The 20,605-nt window shown below is 49.7% G+C and overlaps 2 protein-coding genes across 2 annotated transcripts; one reads left to right on the top strand and one right to left on the bottom strand.

Annotated features, from left to right (window-relative positions):
- Positions 1 to 4,857: 4,857 nt before the first annotated feature.
- On the bottom strand, positions 4,858 to 6,122 carry LOC125685840 (cornulin-like). The gene is made up of 2 exons (XM_048929284.1): positions 5,985 to 6,122; positions 4,858 to 5,871 (listed from the first exon to the last, which is right to left on the bottom strand). Exons 1-2 carry the CDS (start codon positions 6,120 to 6,122, stop codon positions 4,858 to 4,860), a joined length of 1,152 nt encoding a protein of 383 aa, XP_048785241.1.
- Positions 6,123 to 18,518: 12,396 nt separating this feature from the next.
- LOC125685916 (keratin-associated protein 10-7-like) lies at positions 18,519 to 20,399 on the top strand. Its single transcript, XM_048929388.1, has one exon. It carries the CDS (start codon positions 18,519 to 18,521, stop codon positions 20,397 to 20,399), a length of 1,881 nt encoding a protein of 626 aa, XP_048785345.1.
- The last annotated feature ends 206 nt before the right edge of the window (positions 20,400 to 20,605 follow it).

The following is a 20,605-nucleotide window of genomic DNA, read 5'->3' as shown; positions in this document are numbered from 1 at the left end:
GGAGTGTCCTCCAACTTGTCTGCTGACGTATTGGAATGACGTTTGGTATGGGATGGCATGATGCCAGCATTTTTGGGTTGCAGGGAGGGGATTGGGGATGGTGACTCAAGAGATACCCCAAGAACCTGTCCCTGTGGGCTCTACCAGCTCCTTCAGTTTCTAGAACCAACACAGCTCTTTCTGCTTGGCATTGAGATACACCAGCTCCTCTGGAGAGGTCAGAGGATGTCTAAGGCAGTGCTGGCGCATTCTGAGAGAAGACCCAGCTTGGGCAGAGGTGGATAGAGCATTCACAAGCATTCGCTTGTTTAGAGGGTTAAGGAAGCCCTGTGACCGGCAGCAATGCAAATCAAGAAATGAATCTCATGTTACAGCACCAGCTTGTTGTCCAACAGATTTTGGCCAAAGAGAACAGTCAGATCACCCAGGTCAGAAATACTTTTTTGAATTTAATGGCAATCTCCTGGGCAGAAAGCAGTGCTCCTGCTTGAGCTTTGTGTCTGGAAACCTCAAATGCCACCACCATGCTCCTTGCAGGATCCCCAAGCCTGTTATCGGCTGCATTGGTGCCAGGATCTTGGCTTGCAGCTGGGGAAGCTGCTCCCTGCCTGCTTGCAGTGTGCACACATGCATGAACACGTGCACGCACCTCTGCATGCAAAACCTCTGTCTTGCTATTTTTATGGAAAACCAAACACTTCTTCAATCTTTTCACCCTGGGTGGGAGATGAGTGCAGACCAAAGCGAGGCGCCAGACCTGGCTCCGTCTCTCCTTTTTGTTTAGAGGAAAACTGCCTTTCCACACAACACACAACAAAGAGCACGCAGCTGTCCAAGTGGTGAAAAATAACATTTCATTGAAGACAAACCCGAAAGACGCCCGGAAAATACTGCAGCAGAAACGTCATTGCCACCCAAGGCAGATCCTACAGAAATCATTCATTTTCAGCCAGCAAAGCATGCTTTTCAGAAGGAACGACTTACCCAAGTCACCAACGGGATCGAATGGGATTCCTGTGAAGCCGTGCGGAGTGATCGGAGGACCCGAGCGCTTTTATAGGGTCCTTGGTGGAGGAGCAGAAAGGAGCCACCCTTTGTGGACATTGTCCTGATTCATCTTTGGCCAAACCCAGCTGCACCTTCATGTCCTCAAACGGGTTATTTAACTTATCATCCCATTACCTATCATTTTAACCCAGAAATAGCAGTTGCCATGTGGCAATTCAGGCATCTGCTGGTTCCGCCTAATCCGGACTGTAAAGTTATTTTACGGGCTGATTGTATTTCAGATTTAAAAAAAAAGAAAAACAATATCTAGACTGCCTATAAAGTATATATATACATTAATGGGAGGATATATTTTTTTATGAACATGTATCTTCATAGGTATGCATTTATGTATGCATAATACATGCAAATAAAAATAGCACCAGAGTGAACCTGGGAGGGTGTTGTAAGCAGATTTGGGGACCTGCCCACCGTTTTGCAGATCCTTGGGGCTGGGGTCTAGTAGTTTGGCTTTGGGTTTTGCTCATGGAGGAAGGATGGAAGAAGCCCCAAGAACTACAGAAGTGAAATGTAGGTGGGCAGCAGAGAGATCTCCAAATCCTGCAGGAGATCTTTGCTGTTGTAGTGATCTTGTAGCATGTGCTGAAATACATATATATATTTTTTTCTCCTTGATAACTTCTTATTGAGGAGCTTTTCGTTGCATTATCCAGATTTTGGTTGGAAAAAAAAAAAAAGAAAAAGAAAAAGAAAAAAAAGACTAAACCAACAAAAATTTGTGAACAGTAAAATCTGCAAAACGGACTTCTTAACCAGAAAACGCCTATTCAACGTGCAACGACTTTTCATTGAGAAAAATGATGATACAACATGTTTTCATGTTAACTCTTTTCCGTGAGCAGATTTCATTCCAACTTTTCTTGATCTTTAATTAAAACTAAAAGTGGAAACGTCTCGGCTGGGAGCTTGATTCATGTTGAATCTGATCGCTCTAGGCAACTTTTGCTGTAATTGCCTCTCTAATTCCCCCCCCTTTTTTTTTTTCCTTTAATGCAAGTGTAAATGAATTAGAGACCAATGGGTTCCTTTATTGCTCCCAAACTCTCCCCATGCAAGGAGCATACAAGAAAAGCTTTGGCTATGCCACCTGGGCTCTGTGTTGGAGCTAAGCCGCATGACATGACGGAGACATTGCGGGCAGCTCCGGAGCAGGAACTTGCCACACAGCCTTGACAGAGCTGCTCATCTGTCCCATCTGATGGTAAGAACATACTGGGTGTAGGAGTCTAATTAATTAGTGCTGGTAACACCTTGGGGATACTCATACAAGTGCTCACAGAGGATTGTTACTAACCGTGCTTCATTTTTGAGCTTTTTTTCAGGATTAAATTATACTGGTGTAAATTATACCCCACCTGCGGGATAATGATACCCTTGGGAAACTGTAATTTTATGGTAGATTGCAGTTATTATTAAAATTAGAGCATTACAGTGTGGCTGGAGCTTGTACACACAGTGTCCTATAACAGTCTGCAATCCCCGCAGGGGTTGAGGACATCGGGAGGCACCGGGCAGATTTCAGGGTTTAGTAGAGGCAGAGGTCCATGGAAGCAGCACCAAACTTTGTTCTCCAAAGGCTTGAGAAGGGGCTCTCAAAGGGGGCTTTGGGTCAATTTTTCAGTGCTGTTACCCAGCAGGGTGGGCTCCATTCTCCTCTCTCCATCCAGTTCTGTGTGAATCGCTGTCTGTGTTCGTATAGGGTGGCCAAGCCTCATTTGGTTGTTGAGATCACCCATTGGTCATCCGTCAGTGGGATCATCCATTGGTGTTTGGATCATCTGTCAATCAGTGAGATCATCCAATGATCATTGGGATTGCCCATTATTTAATAGGACCATCCAGAGATCATTGGGATTGCCCCTTGTTTAATAGGATCATCCATTGATTCTATTCATAGAATCATAGAATCATAGAATCATAGAATCACTAAGGTTGGAAAAGACCTAAAAGATCACCCAGTCCAACCGTTCACCTATTCCCAATAGCTCCCACTAAACCATGTCCCTCAACACAACATCCAGCCTTTAATTATTATTATTTAATCCCAGAAGAACTGGGCTCCTCATGGGGCACATAAGAGACATCTATCACCTCCCAGCCTTGCAGATGTCTTGAACAGGTCCTTGTGTCTGCAGGGTAATTTTCACTCTGCTGTAATGTTCTTAAAATGAACCAAAAAAAAAAACCTCCCCCCAACTAAAAATACAACACTCCAAAAGTAGAATAACTTGGAATAGTGTATAATTATCACACCATTAACAGAAATTGTGGGTCGTTTTTTTACTGGTGCTGCAAAAGGCTGTAGTTGATGGACTGAGGAGTCTGGTGATAGGAGAACTGAAGTGGGGCCAGTAAGTAGCAAAGGGCTCTTCAACAATCCTCAACTAAGAGCTGTTTTGCAAGAAAAATACCATTTTCTGGAAAAGAAAATGTTCTGAGGAATATCTCAGATGCAATGGGAGTTTTGATGGATTTGTGATGGAATTTGAATCTTGTCTGTCCCATTTCATTTTGACAACACTCGCAGCTGCCATTAAGGTGGGTCAGGGTCTGCTTTCTCCAACGTGTTTTATCATCACAAGAGCAGAGTGGTGCATTTTGTGTCCGGCGCATTTAACATCAGTGCTTATAGACCAAATCATTTTCAAAAAGTGTCTTCTTAGAGATGATCTTCAAATGCTGCTTTTTTTTGGTTCTGATTCAGCACACAGCAAATTGTGAAATTCCGGTGTGTCCCGGAGCATTGACGTTCTGTTTCCCGGTGAGGTCTCTGTGTTCTGCTTGTCACCGGCCACAGAGCAGGAGGTGCGGGTGCATTTATCATCCACTGATTTGGCTGATAGGTCGCCGGCAAAAGATAATATGGGGAAAAACAGGCTGAGCATCACCTCCCTGCGGGATGCGGAATCCTGGTGGTCCGGCACATCCAAACCCATAATAACCCCTCTGACTTCAGTGGGCTGCTTGCACCCACAATCACCCACATCCCTACGTGCACATCCGGAGCTGGTACCCGAAATTCCCGAGGCTGAGGCCAGGTCCACGTGTGCATGGATTGCGTGTCAGCTTTTTGCACTCAGCCTCCCAGGTGTTACTGGGACCGTGTGTATGTGAATAATGAGGATTAATATCCCTCAGCTCCTCTCGGATCATTCAGTAGCTAATAGGGATTTTCCATTTTCATATTGTGTTCCGCATCTCCCCCTTTGTTTATTTTTTTAATAAGCGAGGATAAATAAGACAAATCCTTCCCACTGAGCATTCAGAGCTCTTGATTCTTTTTACAGCAGACATGCACAGTGTCTGGAGCAGATGCATGCTGCCAGGTAGCTGCTCAGAGGCCATCATGCCATCGCAACCAATCCAACTTCGCAGCCAATCCCAACATCCACCCTCACTGAAGACATTGGGTGTCACATCCCTGCCTGCAGGGACACATCGATTCACCTTGGGCTGCATGCCGCCAGGACACAGCACTGCAGGGCCATGTGGCTCTGTGTCACGCATGGGATGGACACTGAGGTCCTTTGTGCTAGCTCAGAATGGTGCAGCAATACACCAGGACACTGTGCTGGTTTGCAGTCAGTTTTATTGCTTTGCTTAGATAGGCAGAGGTAACTTAATACAGGATAAGAGAGAAGGTCTCAAGCCAGGAATAGTTCAGTACAAGCTAGGGGTGCAAGCCCAGGGTTAAGAAAAGATTGGACAAGATATAACAAATGGCACTGGACAAAATATCCCACCTTGCTGGCACCAATAGCCACAATTGCACTGGGCTCACTGCAGCTCTTACTTCTTCGGAGGCCACTGAGGCTGCAGGTGCTCTTGCTCTGCCGCATGTTTTCCTTTGCCATGAGCCCCATGTTGCTGTTGTCCTGGGACACGTTCAACCTCAACTCCACTGCCTTCTCGCACCATCACTGCGGGGTCAGGAAGGTGAGCTGGTTCATGCTGGATCCCTGAGGAGGCCTGGGGATCTGGGTGGGGTCTTGTGCAACTCACTGGAGGTGGCAGCTCTTGGGTCCTTTTGGGGCTGGGGTCCTGCCAATGGGCTGCATGGTCCTTGGTCTTGTCCATGGTTCTTTCTGATGTCTTGGTGGGAGAAGTGTGGCTGTGCTCTGCTGGATCCAGCTCTTGCCTCTGGTAATGGCTCTGTCCTAGCTTTGGTGTCTCAGTCATTTTGTCCTGGTGGAGTGTGGGGTCATGTTTTGGTGTTTTTTCGGCTTTTGGGGTATTTCTGTCCTTCTCTAAGGTCTCAGTGACCACGTTTTTACCTCTTTTTGGACCCTCTTCTTGTGCCTTGGCCCTGACATCCTGATGGATTTCCTTTGGTGTCTCGTTCTTCTGCTTCTGTTGGGTGCCTTGGTGATTCTTTGGTGTCTCAACCTCCTGGGTCTTTTGAGTTTCTTGAACCTTTGGTGTCTCACTCTTCTCAATCTTTTGGGTGTCCTGGTTCTTTGGTATCCCATCTCCCTTATTCTGTTGGGTGCCGTGGTGCTTCTTTGGTTCCTTACCTTCCTGGTGCTGCTGGGTGTCCTGATCCTTCTGGGGTGTCCCACCCTCCCGCACCTGTCCACTCACCCCCTCCTCTAGGACCTGCTTGTGGTGCTGCTCCCTATCTGCCTTCTCCTGCACTGTCAGCTCCTGATCATCTTCTGCGTCCAGGTAATGCTGGAGTTGCCTGTGGCAAGCCCTGGCCACGCGGAAAACCAGGTTGAGGAACTCGCTAAAGTCAACCTTGCCACTGCTGTCTTCATCCAGGAAGAGCAACACCTTCTCAACAGTTCTGGGATCCCAGGCATCCTGCAAGGAAACAACATCAGCAAGGCCCATGAACCCTTTGCAGGACATCTCTGGGATCAATCACTCCAACATAAACCCATCCCCATGGCCCCACGGTGTTGCTTGATCCTCACCATGATCACATCCTCAAACTCCTGCTCGATGAGCTGCCGCAGCTCCCCTCTGCTCAGCGTGCTGCAGTCGCCGTCACTGCTGGCATAGGTGTAGAAGGTAGCGATGATGCCATTGATGTTCTCCTGGAGCTGGGCCATCTCCCAACAGAATAGAGGCAGCCTGTGAGAAAGATACAAAAAAAAAAATCCCCAAAAGGGTCTTTTGCTTCGTTTTCAGGTAAGTCCCTCTCATACAGCGCAGCTGGACAGGAAGATGAGCCAGAAGGACTCAATAAAACCAGAGTGTTTTTCCCTCTAGGAGAGCACAGCTTTAGGAGAATGCTCAGGGCCCTGAGCTCCCACTTTCCTGCCTGGGTCTGTCTGGGCTTACCTGGGTGAGAAGAGCACGGTGTGCAGCCAACCTGCTCCCAGCAGCCTTATATACAGCAGCATCGTGCAGGGAGACAGCGTCAGCAGGGTGCCACATCCTCGCCCAAGGAAACTGTCATCCCCCTGTCTTCATTTGTCTCTCGCTCATTAACTTGTGCTCTGGTGCTTTACTCTGGAGTGAAGAGATGATCCTTCCTAAGCTCACCCCACCTGCGGATGCATTTCAGAGGAATTAAGCAGAAAAGGTTATTTTTAGTGCTGTGGGATTTAGCTGAAGGTGATGCCCAAGCAACACCCAGGTCTCTCTAGTGAACGTGTTTGGTGAGCAATGCGAGTGACTTACACGGGAGGAGGCAGCCTGGGAGTGCCCGTATGGGAATGAAGAGGAAACAGAACAAAGGGTAAAAAAATAAGGATATGCCATGCCCAGATCCAAGTGACCCCTTCCCCAAAGTTCCACTTTTGGGTGCTGGCAGGGAGGCAGCAGGCGAAGAAATCCTTTCCAACAGTGCCACCAAGTGGCACGCGGAGGGGGACAGGAGGGTGGCACGAACTGCGGTCACCCCTGTACAGCATGGGGAAACTGAGGCACAGTGAGAGGAGGGGACACCTGCTCCTCGAGGTGGTGACATCCCCAGTGTTCCCTTTGTCCTGCTGGACGTGGCTACTAAGAGAGACTGAAAAATAATAACATTGGAAATCCACACAGCTCGTAATGTGTGTTGGGTTTTGGGTACAGAAAATAACACACAGTTTTGTGCAAGAAAAGGCATTTTCAGGAAAAATGCCTGGCATGGGGAGAGGTTAATAGGAACCAGTGGTAAACCCCTATGGTTGTGCTGGGATGGGATAAGTGGGGGAGCCAAGGAGCCCCCCACGCAGCTGGGGCTGCTGCAGGACAGGAGGCTTTGGTGACCCAAACTGAACAGAGGGAACTTGAAGCACGGATTCTGCTTTAATTCCTCTCCATTAATCTATCAATCTGTTGAACTCCATGAAGACTCCTCTTCAGGTGGGGCCCATTTGCTTCTCATTAAGCTGCAGGGGGGGGGTGGGGGGCAGTTTCTGGGAGTATCAGAGAGACAGAAGTACAAGGGATGTTCCCACAGCTGCTATTTCTGGGCACCAGGACCCCATGCAGGGTACTTTCCTGCAGATAGCCATAGACAATATCAGGTTTTATGCTGCACAGGGTTTCACACATGCTTTACAAAGCAGAAAGGTTGGGAGGTCAGGAGGTAGGTGAAGTTAAAGAAACAAAAACGCTGCTCTCAGCAGAGCTTGAAGCAAATGGCCACCGAGCGAAGGACAGGTGCTGCAGAGCCCTGGGCTGATGAAACCACCTGAAATGCATCTGAGTAATGAAACCACCTGAAAATATTAAGAGGCCTTTAGGGCTGCTCCCCTTGTTAGAAGTTCTCCAGCACCCTGTGACCCTCAAGGCGCTGTAGTGCTGATGGGTGTGACTTGGAGGGAGGGAGGGGAACATTGCAGCACTGGTTGTGGGGCAGGATTTTGCTTTAATGTGACTCCTCCTGTAATGCCACCTGTGCTTATGAGAAGAGCAAATATTGTGGGAGTTTGCCCTGGAAACAGCCACAGGGCAGTCAATCTAAGAAAGCACTGAGCAGGGTCTGCCCAGTTGCAGCATGAGGTGTGGCAGAGCAGCGGGTCTGCAGTTTACTCACCGTAACCATCCCAAATCATTGAGGTCTATTTACCAAAGGAGCTCCATCTTCTGAGCTCACTGGTAGGAAATGTGCTGGGCACCGGGCAAACCTGCTTCTCTGGTAGGCAACTGTGTGTTCAGGCTTAGGCTGCTGGGAGCCTTTGCGCTCCGTTGCCTCCTTTAAAGAGTTGGGCCTCCTAATTTTTTCCACGTCCACCCAGTCCGCCTGTCTTTGTCTCTTGGGCACAAAGGAGCCTCTGTGAATGCCAGAGTGTGTGCTCATCCCCAGCTGGGATGGGGGTGATCCGGTGTGCTCTCGTTTGGAGCGTGATTCATGTCGGACGTGCAGCAAAACAAAGGAAAGGTGTGGAAAATGCAAGTGTGGAGCGTTGCACAAGAGGCTGGAAAGAATTTAGCGGCTTTGATTGATATGGGTCTGCAACGTGGGCCAGGCTTAAACGTCTCCTGCTGTATTTTCATGTGTAAGACCTAAACTTGGGGTGAACCAAACTCACCCAATATTCTGTTTGTTGAATTCGGGGAGCCTTAGGAAGCTTCAGAAAGCCCTTGAGCTCCAGGGGAGTTGGGATGGAAGGGATGCAGGGGCAGTGCTGCATATGAGAGAGCGGTGGCTGCTGTGAGGCTGGTGCTGAGATGTGGGGCAGGGGGTGTATGGGGTGGGGAGGGGTCTGCCCCTGAGGTTGAGTTTCTCAACAGAAATGCAGCAGGAAATTCCTGTTTATTCCCGCATGACTCAGTTTAATTGTTCCTGCTCAGCAGGGAAGGGCAGAGGGGTGGGTTAGCACTGAGGACGGGGGCGACGGTGGTGGTGAAGTGTTGCACCAAGTGTTCAAGGCATTGAAATGCAGGTTTGGGGGAGATGGGGGGTTTAAGGGGGCTCAATGGCCTGGGTGTGCTTTGGGGGTTGGAGGATGGAGCCAACGCTGTGGTGCCTTTGCCCTGTGCAGCACTGGGAGGCAGTGGCCATCGCAATGAGAGCCTTCTCGGCCTTTTCCCCTCTTAATCTCCAAGGGCACCTGGTGCTGAGCCCCATTCTGCCTCACTGTACACACAAAACACCATTCCCAAACTCTCCCGGAGCCCATTATGCAAAGCACTTTATCACTACATCGATGTCATTATCAGGAATTAAGGTAATTGGAGTAAAAATGCTTTATTTTCCTGCGCTGTCTGGGCATTTCAGCAAGTTATTGCTGTTGCTGCCTTCTTCACTGCTAATTCATTGTGACATTAAGGAGCGTAATACATCAGCTTTTCTCTAATACATGTTTCTACTTTTTTTTTTTTTTTTTAAACATATTAATGAGCACATTTAACATATTTCTTCAGAGATAATTGGATTCTGAGGCTCCCTGTGGTAATGCACCCAAAACCAACGAGCAGCGCCTCTAATAACGAAAAGGCTTTCCTGCATTTGAATAATCCCACAATGAAAATTAGGAATTAATCTCCCGGCTGAAACAAGGCTTTCCAGGATACTTTGTTTTGAGGCACTTTTAATACACGTGTTAACCATCATTCTGGAGAATCTTAATTAAACTCTTCCTTTGCGTTTCTAGCCCAGGACCCACAGAGGGGCACAGGTATTTCGGATTATCTCATCCCCTTAATCCTCCTCATGAAGGCAGGATTTGTCTGCACTCTGTTTGCTCGCAGCTTATCGAGACGGCTGTTTGAATGCAAAGCACAGAAGGCGGTTTTGAGCACATTGTTTCCTGTAGGGGCAAAGGAGCTTCTGAGTTTCTTTTCTTCTCCCAGACCCAGATCTGCTTAAGCATACGATGGTGCGTAGCTCCCGGCGCGCCGTCACTATGGCGCTACACTGAGAACGTGTAGGAATGCCTGTATCTCATTTTAAGCAAATATTTAGTGATTAGAGATAAAAAAAATACAGCTAAGAGGGCAGGAGGAAGGTGAGATGAGATTATCCCGTGTTTTCGGAAGCACTGCCTGTGTTCTCTCTGCAACGTCTGCACCAGCAGGAATCAGCGCAGCGCGCACCGCCAGAGGGCGCGCGGTGTGCGCGTGCACAGATTTGTGCGCGTGCACAGCGGTGCACACAACGGCTGGGGGCGTGCAGGGCTTCAGCTCTGCTTCTCCTCACCTCTCCCCCGTGATGCATCCCGCTATGAGAATTTCTTGGAAAGCTTCTGAGCACAAAGAAGCTCTATGATAGAAATTGCAGAATCGTGGAATCCTTAGAGTTGAAAGGGTTTGAAGGCCGTCTATTCCAACTCCCCTGCAGTGAACTGGCACACCACAGCTAGATCAGATTGCCCAGAGCTTTATCCAGCCTTGCCTTGAAAGTCTCCAGAGAAGAGGCATCAACCACATCACTACATAACCTCTTCCAGTGCCTCACCTCCCTCACTGTAGAAGATTTTTCCTTTTATCTAACCTAAATCTACCCTCCCTGAGCTTGAAGCCCTTGTTCTGTTGCCACAGACACTGCTAAAGAGCCTGTTCCCTTCTTTCCTGTTAGCTGCCCTTTAGATCCTGAAAGGCTGCTCTCAGATCACCTCGCAGCCTTCTCTTCTCCAGGCCAACAGCGCTCTCAGCCTGTCCTTACAGGAGAGGTGTTCCATTCCACTGATCATTTTTGTGGCCCTTCTCTGGACTCTCCATGTCTCTCCTGCACTGAGGACTCCACATGTGGGTGCAGTACCCCAGGCTGCTCTTTGTGGCAGCACTCAGAGGCCAGGCAGGCTGTGAGCTCTTTGCTTTCCTCTCCCTGCTGTGTGTTAGGAGCTTGGAGACCCCTCTTCCTCTCCCCAACCAGAGCTGCTTGCTGCCCTCTCCCTTCCCAGCAGCTGGTATGGGGCCGTTCACTCCCTTTGGGCTCACTTTGCTCGGGACTGAGGGTTTGGTGGGGATTTGAGTCACCTCCTGTGGCTGTGGTGGTAGTGAATCATCTGCGCTCACTTCAGCTGCTCCAAGTGGTGGTGATGGGGACAATTTCAGTGCCTTTCCCCGTTAGCTTCCTTGCTGCCCAGTGCTTCAGAGGGAAAGGTCGGTTCTTTTTGCTAGCTGCTTTAGAAGGAAGCCACAATGTGGGGTGATGGATTTTGAAGCATGAACCTACTTTCTGCTGTCTGGAACAGAAGAGAGCACAGCAGCACCCAGAGCAGGCACAGAGGAAGTGATGGGGAAGGGCAGGGAGGTGGCTGTGGGATGGGATGGGGCAATGGGGACGTGTTGGGAAATGTGACCTCGTGGAACCCCATGAGGGCTGGGAGCAGAGCTGGGGTGGTGGCAGCACAGGGTGAGGAGCTGCCTCTTGTCCTGGCAGTGCTGCAGCAATGCAGCCCTGGCTCACTGCTCTCCTCTACCTCGAGCTGGAGAAACTACCAGCGTTCCTTTTGACATTGGGCTGATCTTCCTTCAGCCTGTCTTTCCCAAGAAGCACAGTTTTGATGCCCCCAGTCATTATATCCTAACCTATTATTTGCAACCAAATTTGGCTCAGTGATACGGTTAAAACAAATGCTAAATTTCTACAAATCTAATGACAAAAGAAGCACAAATAATGCTGCTGCAGCAGAAGGAAGTGACCTGTTCTCCCTTGGTGGGGCTGTTGGATGTTGGAGAGGAGGAAGAAACCAGGCTCTACCAGTTCTGCCTGTGGGCTGCTGTGCACAGAGCAGTGTGTGTTTGCATGGGGATGGTGCTGGGTCTGGATGTTCCAGGAGCTTCTCTCCCTAAATTTAGAGCTGTGCTGTGCTGGAGACGGAGCCAGCCATAGCCCATGGGCCAAAGCTGCCTGACACTGAATATGAACTGGATGAATGCTGAACTGGATCCTGAATACAAGAGGGAAAAAAGTAGGATTTTTACCCAGAGCCAACCTGGAAATATCTGAAGCCTTCTTGTTAAGTGTATATCGTGAAGAGCGTCCTGGATGCACTGATGTGAGCACTGGGCACAGGGAGGCCATGTCCCAGCCTGGCTCCTACTTACTGCCCCCATTGAGGCAGTGCTTGAGGTTCATTTGGTCAATTAAGGATATCTGCTCTCCAGAAGGTGGCATTTTGTCTTTCCCTTCCTTTCTGTAGGCAAGGGGCAGATGACGAGCTGATATGTTAGGAATGCCACAATCACACCTCATGCTTCTCCTCCAGCTGTACCAATTACACTCCACCCTGATGTTGATGAGCTGTCACAAGGCAGGAATAATGACAGATGAGAGGAGAGCATGGCAGGGGAACATGAGAACTGCCAAAGGAATGGGGTGCTGGGGGAAGGAGATGGTGCCCCAGTTTGTCTGAGTGAAGAAATGGTTGGACTGGATGATTTTGGTGGTCTTTTCCAACCTTTATGATTCCATGAAACATTCACTGAAACTAAAAAAGCAAAAAACTAAGTTAAAATTGTCATATAAAACACAAGAAACCATCAATAACTGTGGGATATGGTGTCCTTTGAAGAGCCAGAGGACGTCTTGGTGAGCACCTCATGGAGCTTTGGGAAGGGAACTGCAGCTTCCTGGAGGAAACAGCTCAAGCTCAGGCTCTGCTTTGTTGTCTTTAAGTGCTCAGAGGCAGCCAGGGTGATGCCAACAAACCCTGAGCACCATGAATGGGTGTCTGAGCACCATGAATGGGTGTCTGAGCACCAGATGTGCTGGGATGGAGTGCTGTGCTGGCATTGCTAGATATGGGGATGGGAGGAGAAGCACAGCCAGGGTGATGCAAATGTGTAAGGAAGTTATTATTTGAGACGATGTGGGAGAGCACAACAGTTTATGAAGGACAGCTTAGTAATAGGGTGTCAAAAGAGGGTCTTGTAGCAATAAGCTGAACCTGTCTGACTTTGCAAGAGCGTGTTTGGGATTATAATAAACAGTAATCCTCTGCCTCAGTTATTTTTATGTTACTATAGGCTATCTCCACTCAAGTTTGATTTATATTTTCTCTAAATCTAATACTGCAGATCTAATCTAACTTGTAAAAGAGTCACATTGCAACACAATGGGCAGTATATATAGTTCCAGGCACGAGAATCTGGTGGTGTGGCAGAATGAAATCTGTTGATTTATTTACTGAGAGGGGAAAAAAAAAAAACCAAAAAAAAAAAAAAAACAAATGGATGACAGATTCAGATTGATGAGAATTTATTCCCTCCACCCACTAAGCTTTAATTCTTGCTCCAATATAAGGGCTCGCTTCAACTCTTTGCAAACGCATGCAGCACACTAAGGTGTAGGGATGCTTTATTGGATGCACACATGGAAGCAGAACAATCCTCACTAACAGAAGACATTAAAGACCCAGCCATAATCCAATAAAAATGGCTTTCATTGGCAGCTGTGTAGATGCCTGCACCGGTTCCATGCCTTTTCCAGGCAGCAGTGCCCAGGCTGCATTGGTTTATCCTTCTCCCCGTGATATTTCTATGACTCCTTTACCCACCCATGGCACAAGACTGCTGTGGATATTTAGAGAGAAAACTGCACTCCTGGGGAATGCTGTTATGAGCAGAAAACTTTTAATTATGCATCCAGTTTACCCCAGACTTCACCGGACATTGTGTGGCATTGTGTGGAACTTCAATTTCTCAGCACTATTGTTCTTCTGCTGTTCACTGCAAGTTTTTTGTTCAGCCTTTGCTCTTTCCTCACCCTAGATGCCTTCTGTCATTTTATATCTCCTTAAAAGACCTTTCTGATGCTGCTAAAATCGCACCTCTGAGCTATTTTCCTCAATATTCTCATAACAATTTCAATCTAAGAGACCATTAGAAAAAGATGATAGAAAACCCACAGGCAGAATCCTAACTGAATTTAAGGCAGATTATGAAAGCAGTTATTTATATGTGGGAAGCAGAAAGGCTGAAGATGATGAAACGGGGCTTGGCGAACGCAATTAATACATGCATTGCACTTTTGCCATGATTATTGCAGCCCATATGAGGCAATAAAGAATAAGGAGCGTAATTAACCGATGATTGAAAAATATTTTTTATTTAACGCGAGGCAGTTTTCTCGCCTGTTGATACAGATGAGAGAGCAGGAACTCACCAGGGGAGCTGCTGCAAAGAGCCCTTTCTTCACTTGGTGCCACGTAGCCAGCTCTGACAGCGGGCCAGGCAGCGCTCCACGATGGCAGCAGTGCGGGTGTTGAGGCGGAACGGTGCCCGTGGGCTGGAAGCACTGCCAGGGCCCTGGGTGACTGCAGAGCTGCAGGGTTCTGGGCACACCGAGGTTTGAGCCGTGCAGGGATCCACGCATGGAAGCGGGCACTGCTCAGGATGGGAAGCGATGGCAGCCTGGGGGCAGCTGGGATCCTCTACGCAGATGGTGGGGGTGGTCTCCGTGCAGGCTTCGAGCACCTCAATGGTGCAGAGTGGTTCTGGGTGCTGTAGGGGAGGTGTTTCCACGCAGGTCCCAGTTGTCTTGAGGATGCAAAGCTCCACCGGTGTGATCCCATGCTGGCTTGGACAGGTCTCCACGCCCGTCCCTGCTGTCTCAGGGGTGCAAATCTTCATGGATGAGACTGGGTGCTGTGCAGGGATGGTTTCCACACAGATCTCATCTGTCTCAGGAGTGCAGGGTGACACAGCATGCTGGTGGGGGAAAGTTTCCACGCACGTCCCCACTTTCTCAGGGGCACAGGCGGCTGCTGGAGAGGTGGAGGACTGCAACAAGATGCCGGTCTCTTCCTGGCATTGCTGCAGGTCACACGGGTCCCCTGCTGGGCACACACAGGTGGTGATACATTGGGATGTGCAGGGGTAGCAGATGTCCTCAGGCGCAGGGACAGTGGGAGGCGGGTAAGTAGGGCCACAGACATCAGGGCAGGAGGGCACAGCTTGGCACAGGTCCACCCCAAGAGTCTGCTCGGGACAGGGACATGCATTCTGCACAGAGCAGGTGTCAGGGTGTGCAGCGATACTGCATGATGTGCAGAGGTCAGTGGGCACAGCAGTCCCCACACAGGAAGGAGGTGGCAGGCAGGACTGCTCACATGGCTCTGACATCTTCCTTCCTGGAGGAAATAAGAATAACTCAATGTCCACCAACCCAATGCTTTCAAAACAGTTGTTTTCCTTACTGCTAGGCTCCCCAGGAAGGTTTGTGCTGATTGCGTTGTAATTCAGGTATGAGGGAAAACTCAGTAGAGGGGAAATCAGATGTTTGCTATTTCGAAGTCTACAGGCATTCCTTACCAAAAGAAGCTTGGTTATGCTGTATTTCTGCACAGACACCCAAACCCAAGTTCTATATTTAAAGTCAGTGTTCAGCCAAATAATTTAACTTCAGCAGCCCTTCCTTGTGCAGATAAGGATGGATTTAATTAACACTCCTAGCAGAGCTTTGTGCTTCTCTCTATCCCTCTCTTTTTCAGGTGCTTTCTCCTCACCCTGTAACACCCTTGCAGAACACCCAACTCATGTAGCCCTCTCCATCCCACCTTTCTCATTGCTGAAGGCAGCAAGAGGCTCAACAAGATGGAGCCAGGAGTTGCTAGCATGGAGCTCAGGGCTCTTACCTGGGACCTCAGTTGCTGCCTTGTGCGATGCTGTGCTCTCTTTGCCCTTCCACGACAGCTGTGTGGCTTCTGCCTCTAAATCCAGTGCTGGAATACCAGGAAGCATTTCACAGAGCATCCGTGGGAATTACAGCAAAATGCAAAGGGAGAAAACGATTACTCTTATCACCAGCGAGATGGAAGAACTAACAAGCAATTCCTCATCATGCAGATGGTAGCAGCAGTCATCTGTCTCAGGGGAAGCCTTACACCCTAGATGTGTAAAGCCTAAGGATACTCACCTGGCTCGATATCAACGCATGGAGATGGCGAGCAGACCCAACAGCCTCAGCCTGGGATCTGCTGTGTGCACACAGGAGCCTGGCCTCTGGAGACAGGTGCCCCAGGCACACAGACAAGCAGCCCTTCCTAGCACGGCCCTGCTCCGCCTCTGCCCTCTGATGGATTATTTGACTAATTATTTTTAATGGAAACCGGCTATTTCCGTGGCTGCAGCATAACCTCGAGTGATCCAAGATGGCTTGTGAATTCACGTGGCCTTCCAGCGGGGCTGACGTCAGGGAAGAATTTGGGAAATGAATGGATTCTTGCCTCGCTGGCAAATAGCCGGCCAGTCACAGCTCAGTTTTTCCTCCAGCCCAACACATCATCACTGGCCACTAAGTGCTGGATGGGATGTGGGATATGGGGGATTCTTTGCTTTTTAGCCACGGTTGACCTGCTTCTGTCCCTGCCCGTGTCCTGTTTGGATGCGGTGCTACCGGCTGTATGCTCCTGTCATGCTCATGGAAACTCTTGTATCATTACCGGTCTCGTGATATTTTGCATCTTCTCCTGGAGCTCCAACTTGAATGACAAAGTACTGTTCCACCACCTAGACATTGCCTTTACCCTTGTGTAGGTGCACACCTGAAGAGCAGAAGGTTGGCAGGAGCACTGACCACCACCATCCCCATTCAGCCCGTTGGTTTACCAAAGTCAGTTCAATTATGCCAGTTCAAACCACTGTGGTCGGCAAAACACTGACAACCCAAGTGGTCACGCATCCTGATTTGATTTCAATTTCAGTAACCGAAAGTCACTACATGGGGCATCACCATGCTCAGCAGTGTGAGCTCACACTTAAAGGGAGGGCAGAGCACAGACACAAGAGCACTCCTTTGTCTCCAGATGATATATGGCCATGTCTCTGCCTGCAAGTAATACTGGTTCCATGCCTGTGTCACAAGTGACTTAAGGCCAATTCGGAGCCAGCACAGAAGAAATTCTCAGTCTTTGATCTCTTGGAGGCACTTCACTCGTTGGCTCTCCATTCTCATTTATAACCAGGGGATTTCCAAGGAGAAAATATTTCCTCCACTTCAACTGTGGCAGGCAGAACTACAGCCACATTGCATTGCTGCAGTGCCACACAGCGTGCTATCCTTTATGAAGGGTGCGTCTTGGTCTTGGTTTGGCCTCTGCACCATAGATATGGGCACAACAAACCCCAAATGGGCACTGCTGTGGTCAGGGCACCAAAGGCAGGAGGTGGGTCATCACCCTACAGCGTCACTGCAGAGGGATGGGCTGCGGCAGGAGGTGTCCTACAAGGAACCTAAGTGACATTAAAAGCCTTTGCACAGTGTGAAGTCTTCCCTGGCTGCCTTACTGCCACAATGCAACACGTTCAAGTCTTACTGGAGTGCTGCCTTTGGTTGAGGAGCACATGAAGCGGCCCATGGGAGACTCCAATTTTTGGTAGAAGAAATATTGTGTAGAAGCAAGAGCATGGATGCTTGCACAGGACAGTGCTATCCTACCTGTAGCCCTGGCCTGTATGGGTGTCACGGTGGAAGGTGCGAGAACACATACCGAAGTAATATTTATCCAAATATGAGTTTAATCCCAAAGGGGATTGTTTCCAGGCTGTATCACCAATGGTTTGTTCCCTAACTCCCGTACATAATACGTGGATCAGGAATTCAGCCTTGCAGGCAGCTGTCATCGTGTCGCATGTACCACCTCAGTGGCTAGGTTTCATTAAAAATTATAATGTAAGCACGTAATTTTAGGATTGGAGGTGGAGCAGGTCTGGATTATTAAAAAATTGTATTTCCATACCCCTGAGGTGTCTCACTTCCGGAGACACGGACATTGAAATCGTATAAAAGGGTTCATATTGTAGTGTTTCCCAAGCCATTTTGGTTTCGTTTGCTTGTTCCTGGTGGTGAATTGGGTAAGTCTCTCTTGGCTTACTGGGATGTAGTGTAAAGGCTGGGGAGATTGGATTTTTGGATGGTACCTGCAGAAGCAAGTTAGAAGACTTAGATGTTACAAGTGCTTCTGCTTAGTAAGATTTGTATGCAGCACTTATCAAGCAGCTAAGCTAAGGGTAAATATCCATTTCACCTTCTTCCAGCTTCTATTTGCTGTGTGTTTTGCAATTGCTGTGTTTTCTCCATTGGGGTGTATCTCAGGGCAGCTGAGAGTGGACCAACCTTCCCCTTTCCCAGGCACAGTGCTGCCCTGTATTAACCAGGAAATTATTGGGTTTGAGAGGGATCAAAAGGCAAGGCAAGGACTTCAAAGGCACAAAAGTGGGAGGGAAGATAAGAAGTGGAGCCTTGCAGGCTGCGGGGTAAGCCATGCCTGGAAGGGAGTCTGGATGAGAGAAGCTGAAGACTTCTGTGGGCAGGTGGAGGCTGTTGTGCCTTCTGCCCATACAATAGAATCTGGCAAAGTTTGCTTAACACCATTTTTCACTCCTGTTTTGAGAAGCAGTTTGAGATGTACGTGCAGTGAGCAGCTGCAGCCATACCTGAGATGCTTCCATGTGGAGCTAGTGCCCTGCTGTGATTTCAGTGCGCTTTCCCAACACGTTGCTCAGTATTCCAAGGGAAAAAGTATAGGATACCTCACTGCATAAAACAGCCTTGTGAAAGATGAGTGCCTCTGTTTTCCACACAGGGTATTCCTCTCCTTTCAGACTTTCCTCCTCCTTCAGCCATGCTTTGCCAGACCGACTGCCAGCGCAGACAGCCCTGCCTCCCACCTCATGTCGTCCTGGTGAGGAATTTGCCTGTCAGTAGGAGCGTGGATCCCTGCAGCTCCATCCGCAGCATCTCATGCCTGAACACATGTGCAGATCCCTGCTACTACGCCAGGGTTCCTCAGGGCACCACCACCTATCTGAAGCTTGGTAGCTGTGACTTGAGGCAGATTGCCTTGGATCCCTGCTGCCTTGGGATCACCACACGTGTGGATCCCTGCTGTCAGGATGTGACCAGGTGCAGCAGCACCAGGTATGTGGATTCCTGCTGTCAGGATGCTACCCAGTGCACCACCAGGTGTGTGGATCCCTGCTGTCAGGATGCAACCCAGTGCACTACCACATGTGTGGATCCCTGCCGTCAGGATGCAACCCAGTGCACTACCACGTGTGTGGATCCCTGCCATCAGGATGCAACCCAGTGCACCACCAGGTGTGTGGATCCCTGCCGTCAGAATGCAACCCAGTGCACTACCACGTGTGTGGATCCCTGCCGTCAGGATGCAACCCAGTGCACTACCACGTGTGTGGATCCCTGCCGTCAGAATGCAACCCAGTGCACCACCAGGTGTGTGGATCCCTGCCGTCAGAATGCAACCCAGTGCACCACCAGGTGTGTGGATCCCTGCCACCAGGATGCAACCCAGTGCACCACCAGGTGTGTGGACCCCTGCCACCAGGATGTCACCAAGTGCACCACTAGATGCGTGGATCCCTGCCACCAGGATGCAACCCAGTGCACAACCAGGTGTGTGGACCCCTGCCGCCAGGATGTCACCAAGTGCACCACTAGATGCGTGGATCCCTGCCGCCAGGATGTCACCAAGTGCACCACCAGATGTGTGGATCCCTGCCGCCAGGATGCAACCCAGTGCACTGCAAGATGCGTGGATTCCTGCTGTCAGGATGTCACCAAGTGCACCACCAGATGTGTAGATCCCTGTTGCAAGGAAATGACCAAGTGTACTACTACCAGATGTGTAGACCCCTGCTGTGAGGAAGTGACCAGGTGCACCACCACGTGTGTGGATCCCTGCTGTAGACCTGTGACCAGATGTGCTACCGCATGTGTGGACCCATGCTATGGCAGATATACCAAGTGCACCACCAGATGCGTGGACCCCTGCTATGGAGCAGTAACCCGAGGCAGCACTAAGTATGTGGAACCGTGTTGTGATGAAGTGAGCAAGTGCACCAGCAGATGTGTGGATCCCTGCTGTCATGAGGTGACCAAGTGCACCACCAGATGTGTGGATCCATGCAGCGGATGTGTGACCAGGTCCACCACTAAGTGTGTGGATCCGTGCTGTGGCAGAGTGACCAAGTGTGCAAGGTGCAAGAATCCCTGCTGTGGGGAAGTGAGCAAGTGCACCACCAGGTGCGTAGATCCCTGCTGTGGCAGAGTGACCAAGTGTGTGGATCCATGCTGTAGGGAGGCGACCGGCTGCAAAACCAGGTGTGTGGATCCCTGCTGCACTGAGGTGACAAAGTGTGCCACCAAATGCGTAGATCCCTGCTGCCAGGATGCCACTAAGTGCACCACCACATGCGTGGATCCCTGCTGCAAGGAGGTGACCAAATGCACTACCACGTGTGTGGACCCGTGCTGCCAGGATGCAACCCAGTGCACCACCAGGTGTGCAGATCCCTGCTGCCAGGATGCAACCCAATGCACCACCACCTGCGTAGATCCCTGCTGCCAGGATGCAAACCAATGCACTTCCACGTGTGTGGATCCCTGTGTGGCCCCCTGCTTTGTGAGGCCCACCCCACTGTGTGCCAGCATCTGTGGCCAGCACTACTCCATCAGCTGTGCCGACATCTGCTGCCACAAGTGAACGGCTCCTTAAGGGGTGGTCCCACAACAGGAGCTGATAGGGGACCCCTCTGCTGTGTCCCTGCTCTGTGCAGCTCCAGCAGCTACGGAATGAAAATGGTTTGCAGACCTCCTGAGCCCTCTGATGTTTTCCTCACCTCTTGCCTCTCCTCGTGCCCTGTCCACCCAAGGAAGGGCAGATCCTCACATGGTTTTCCTTGCATTCTG

The sequence above is a fragment of the Lagopus muta genome, chromosome 29 (assembly GCF_023343835.1).
Source record: "Lagopus muta isolate bLagMut1 chromosome 29, bLagMut1 primary, whole genome shotgun sequence".
NCBI classification, from domain to species: Eukaryota; Metazoa; Chordata; class Aves; order Galliformes; family Phasianidae; genus Lagopus; species Lagopus muta.
This window is presented reverse-complemented; position numbering and strand designations above follow the sequence as displayed.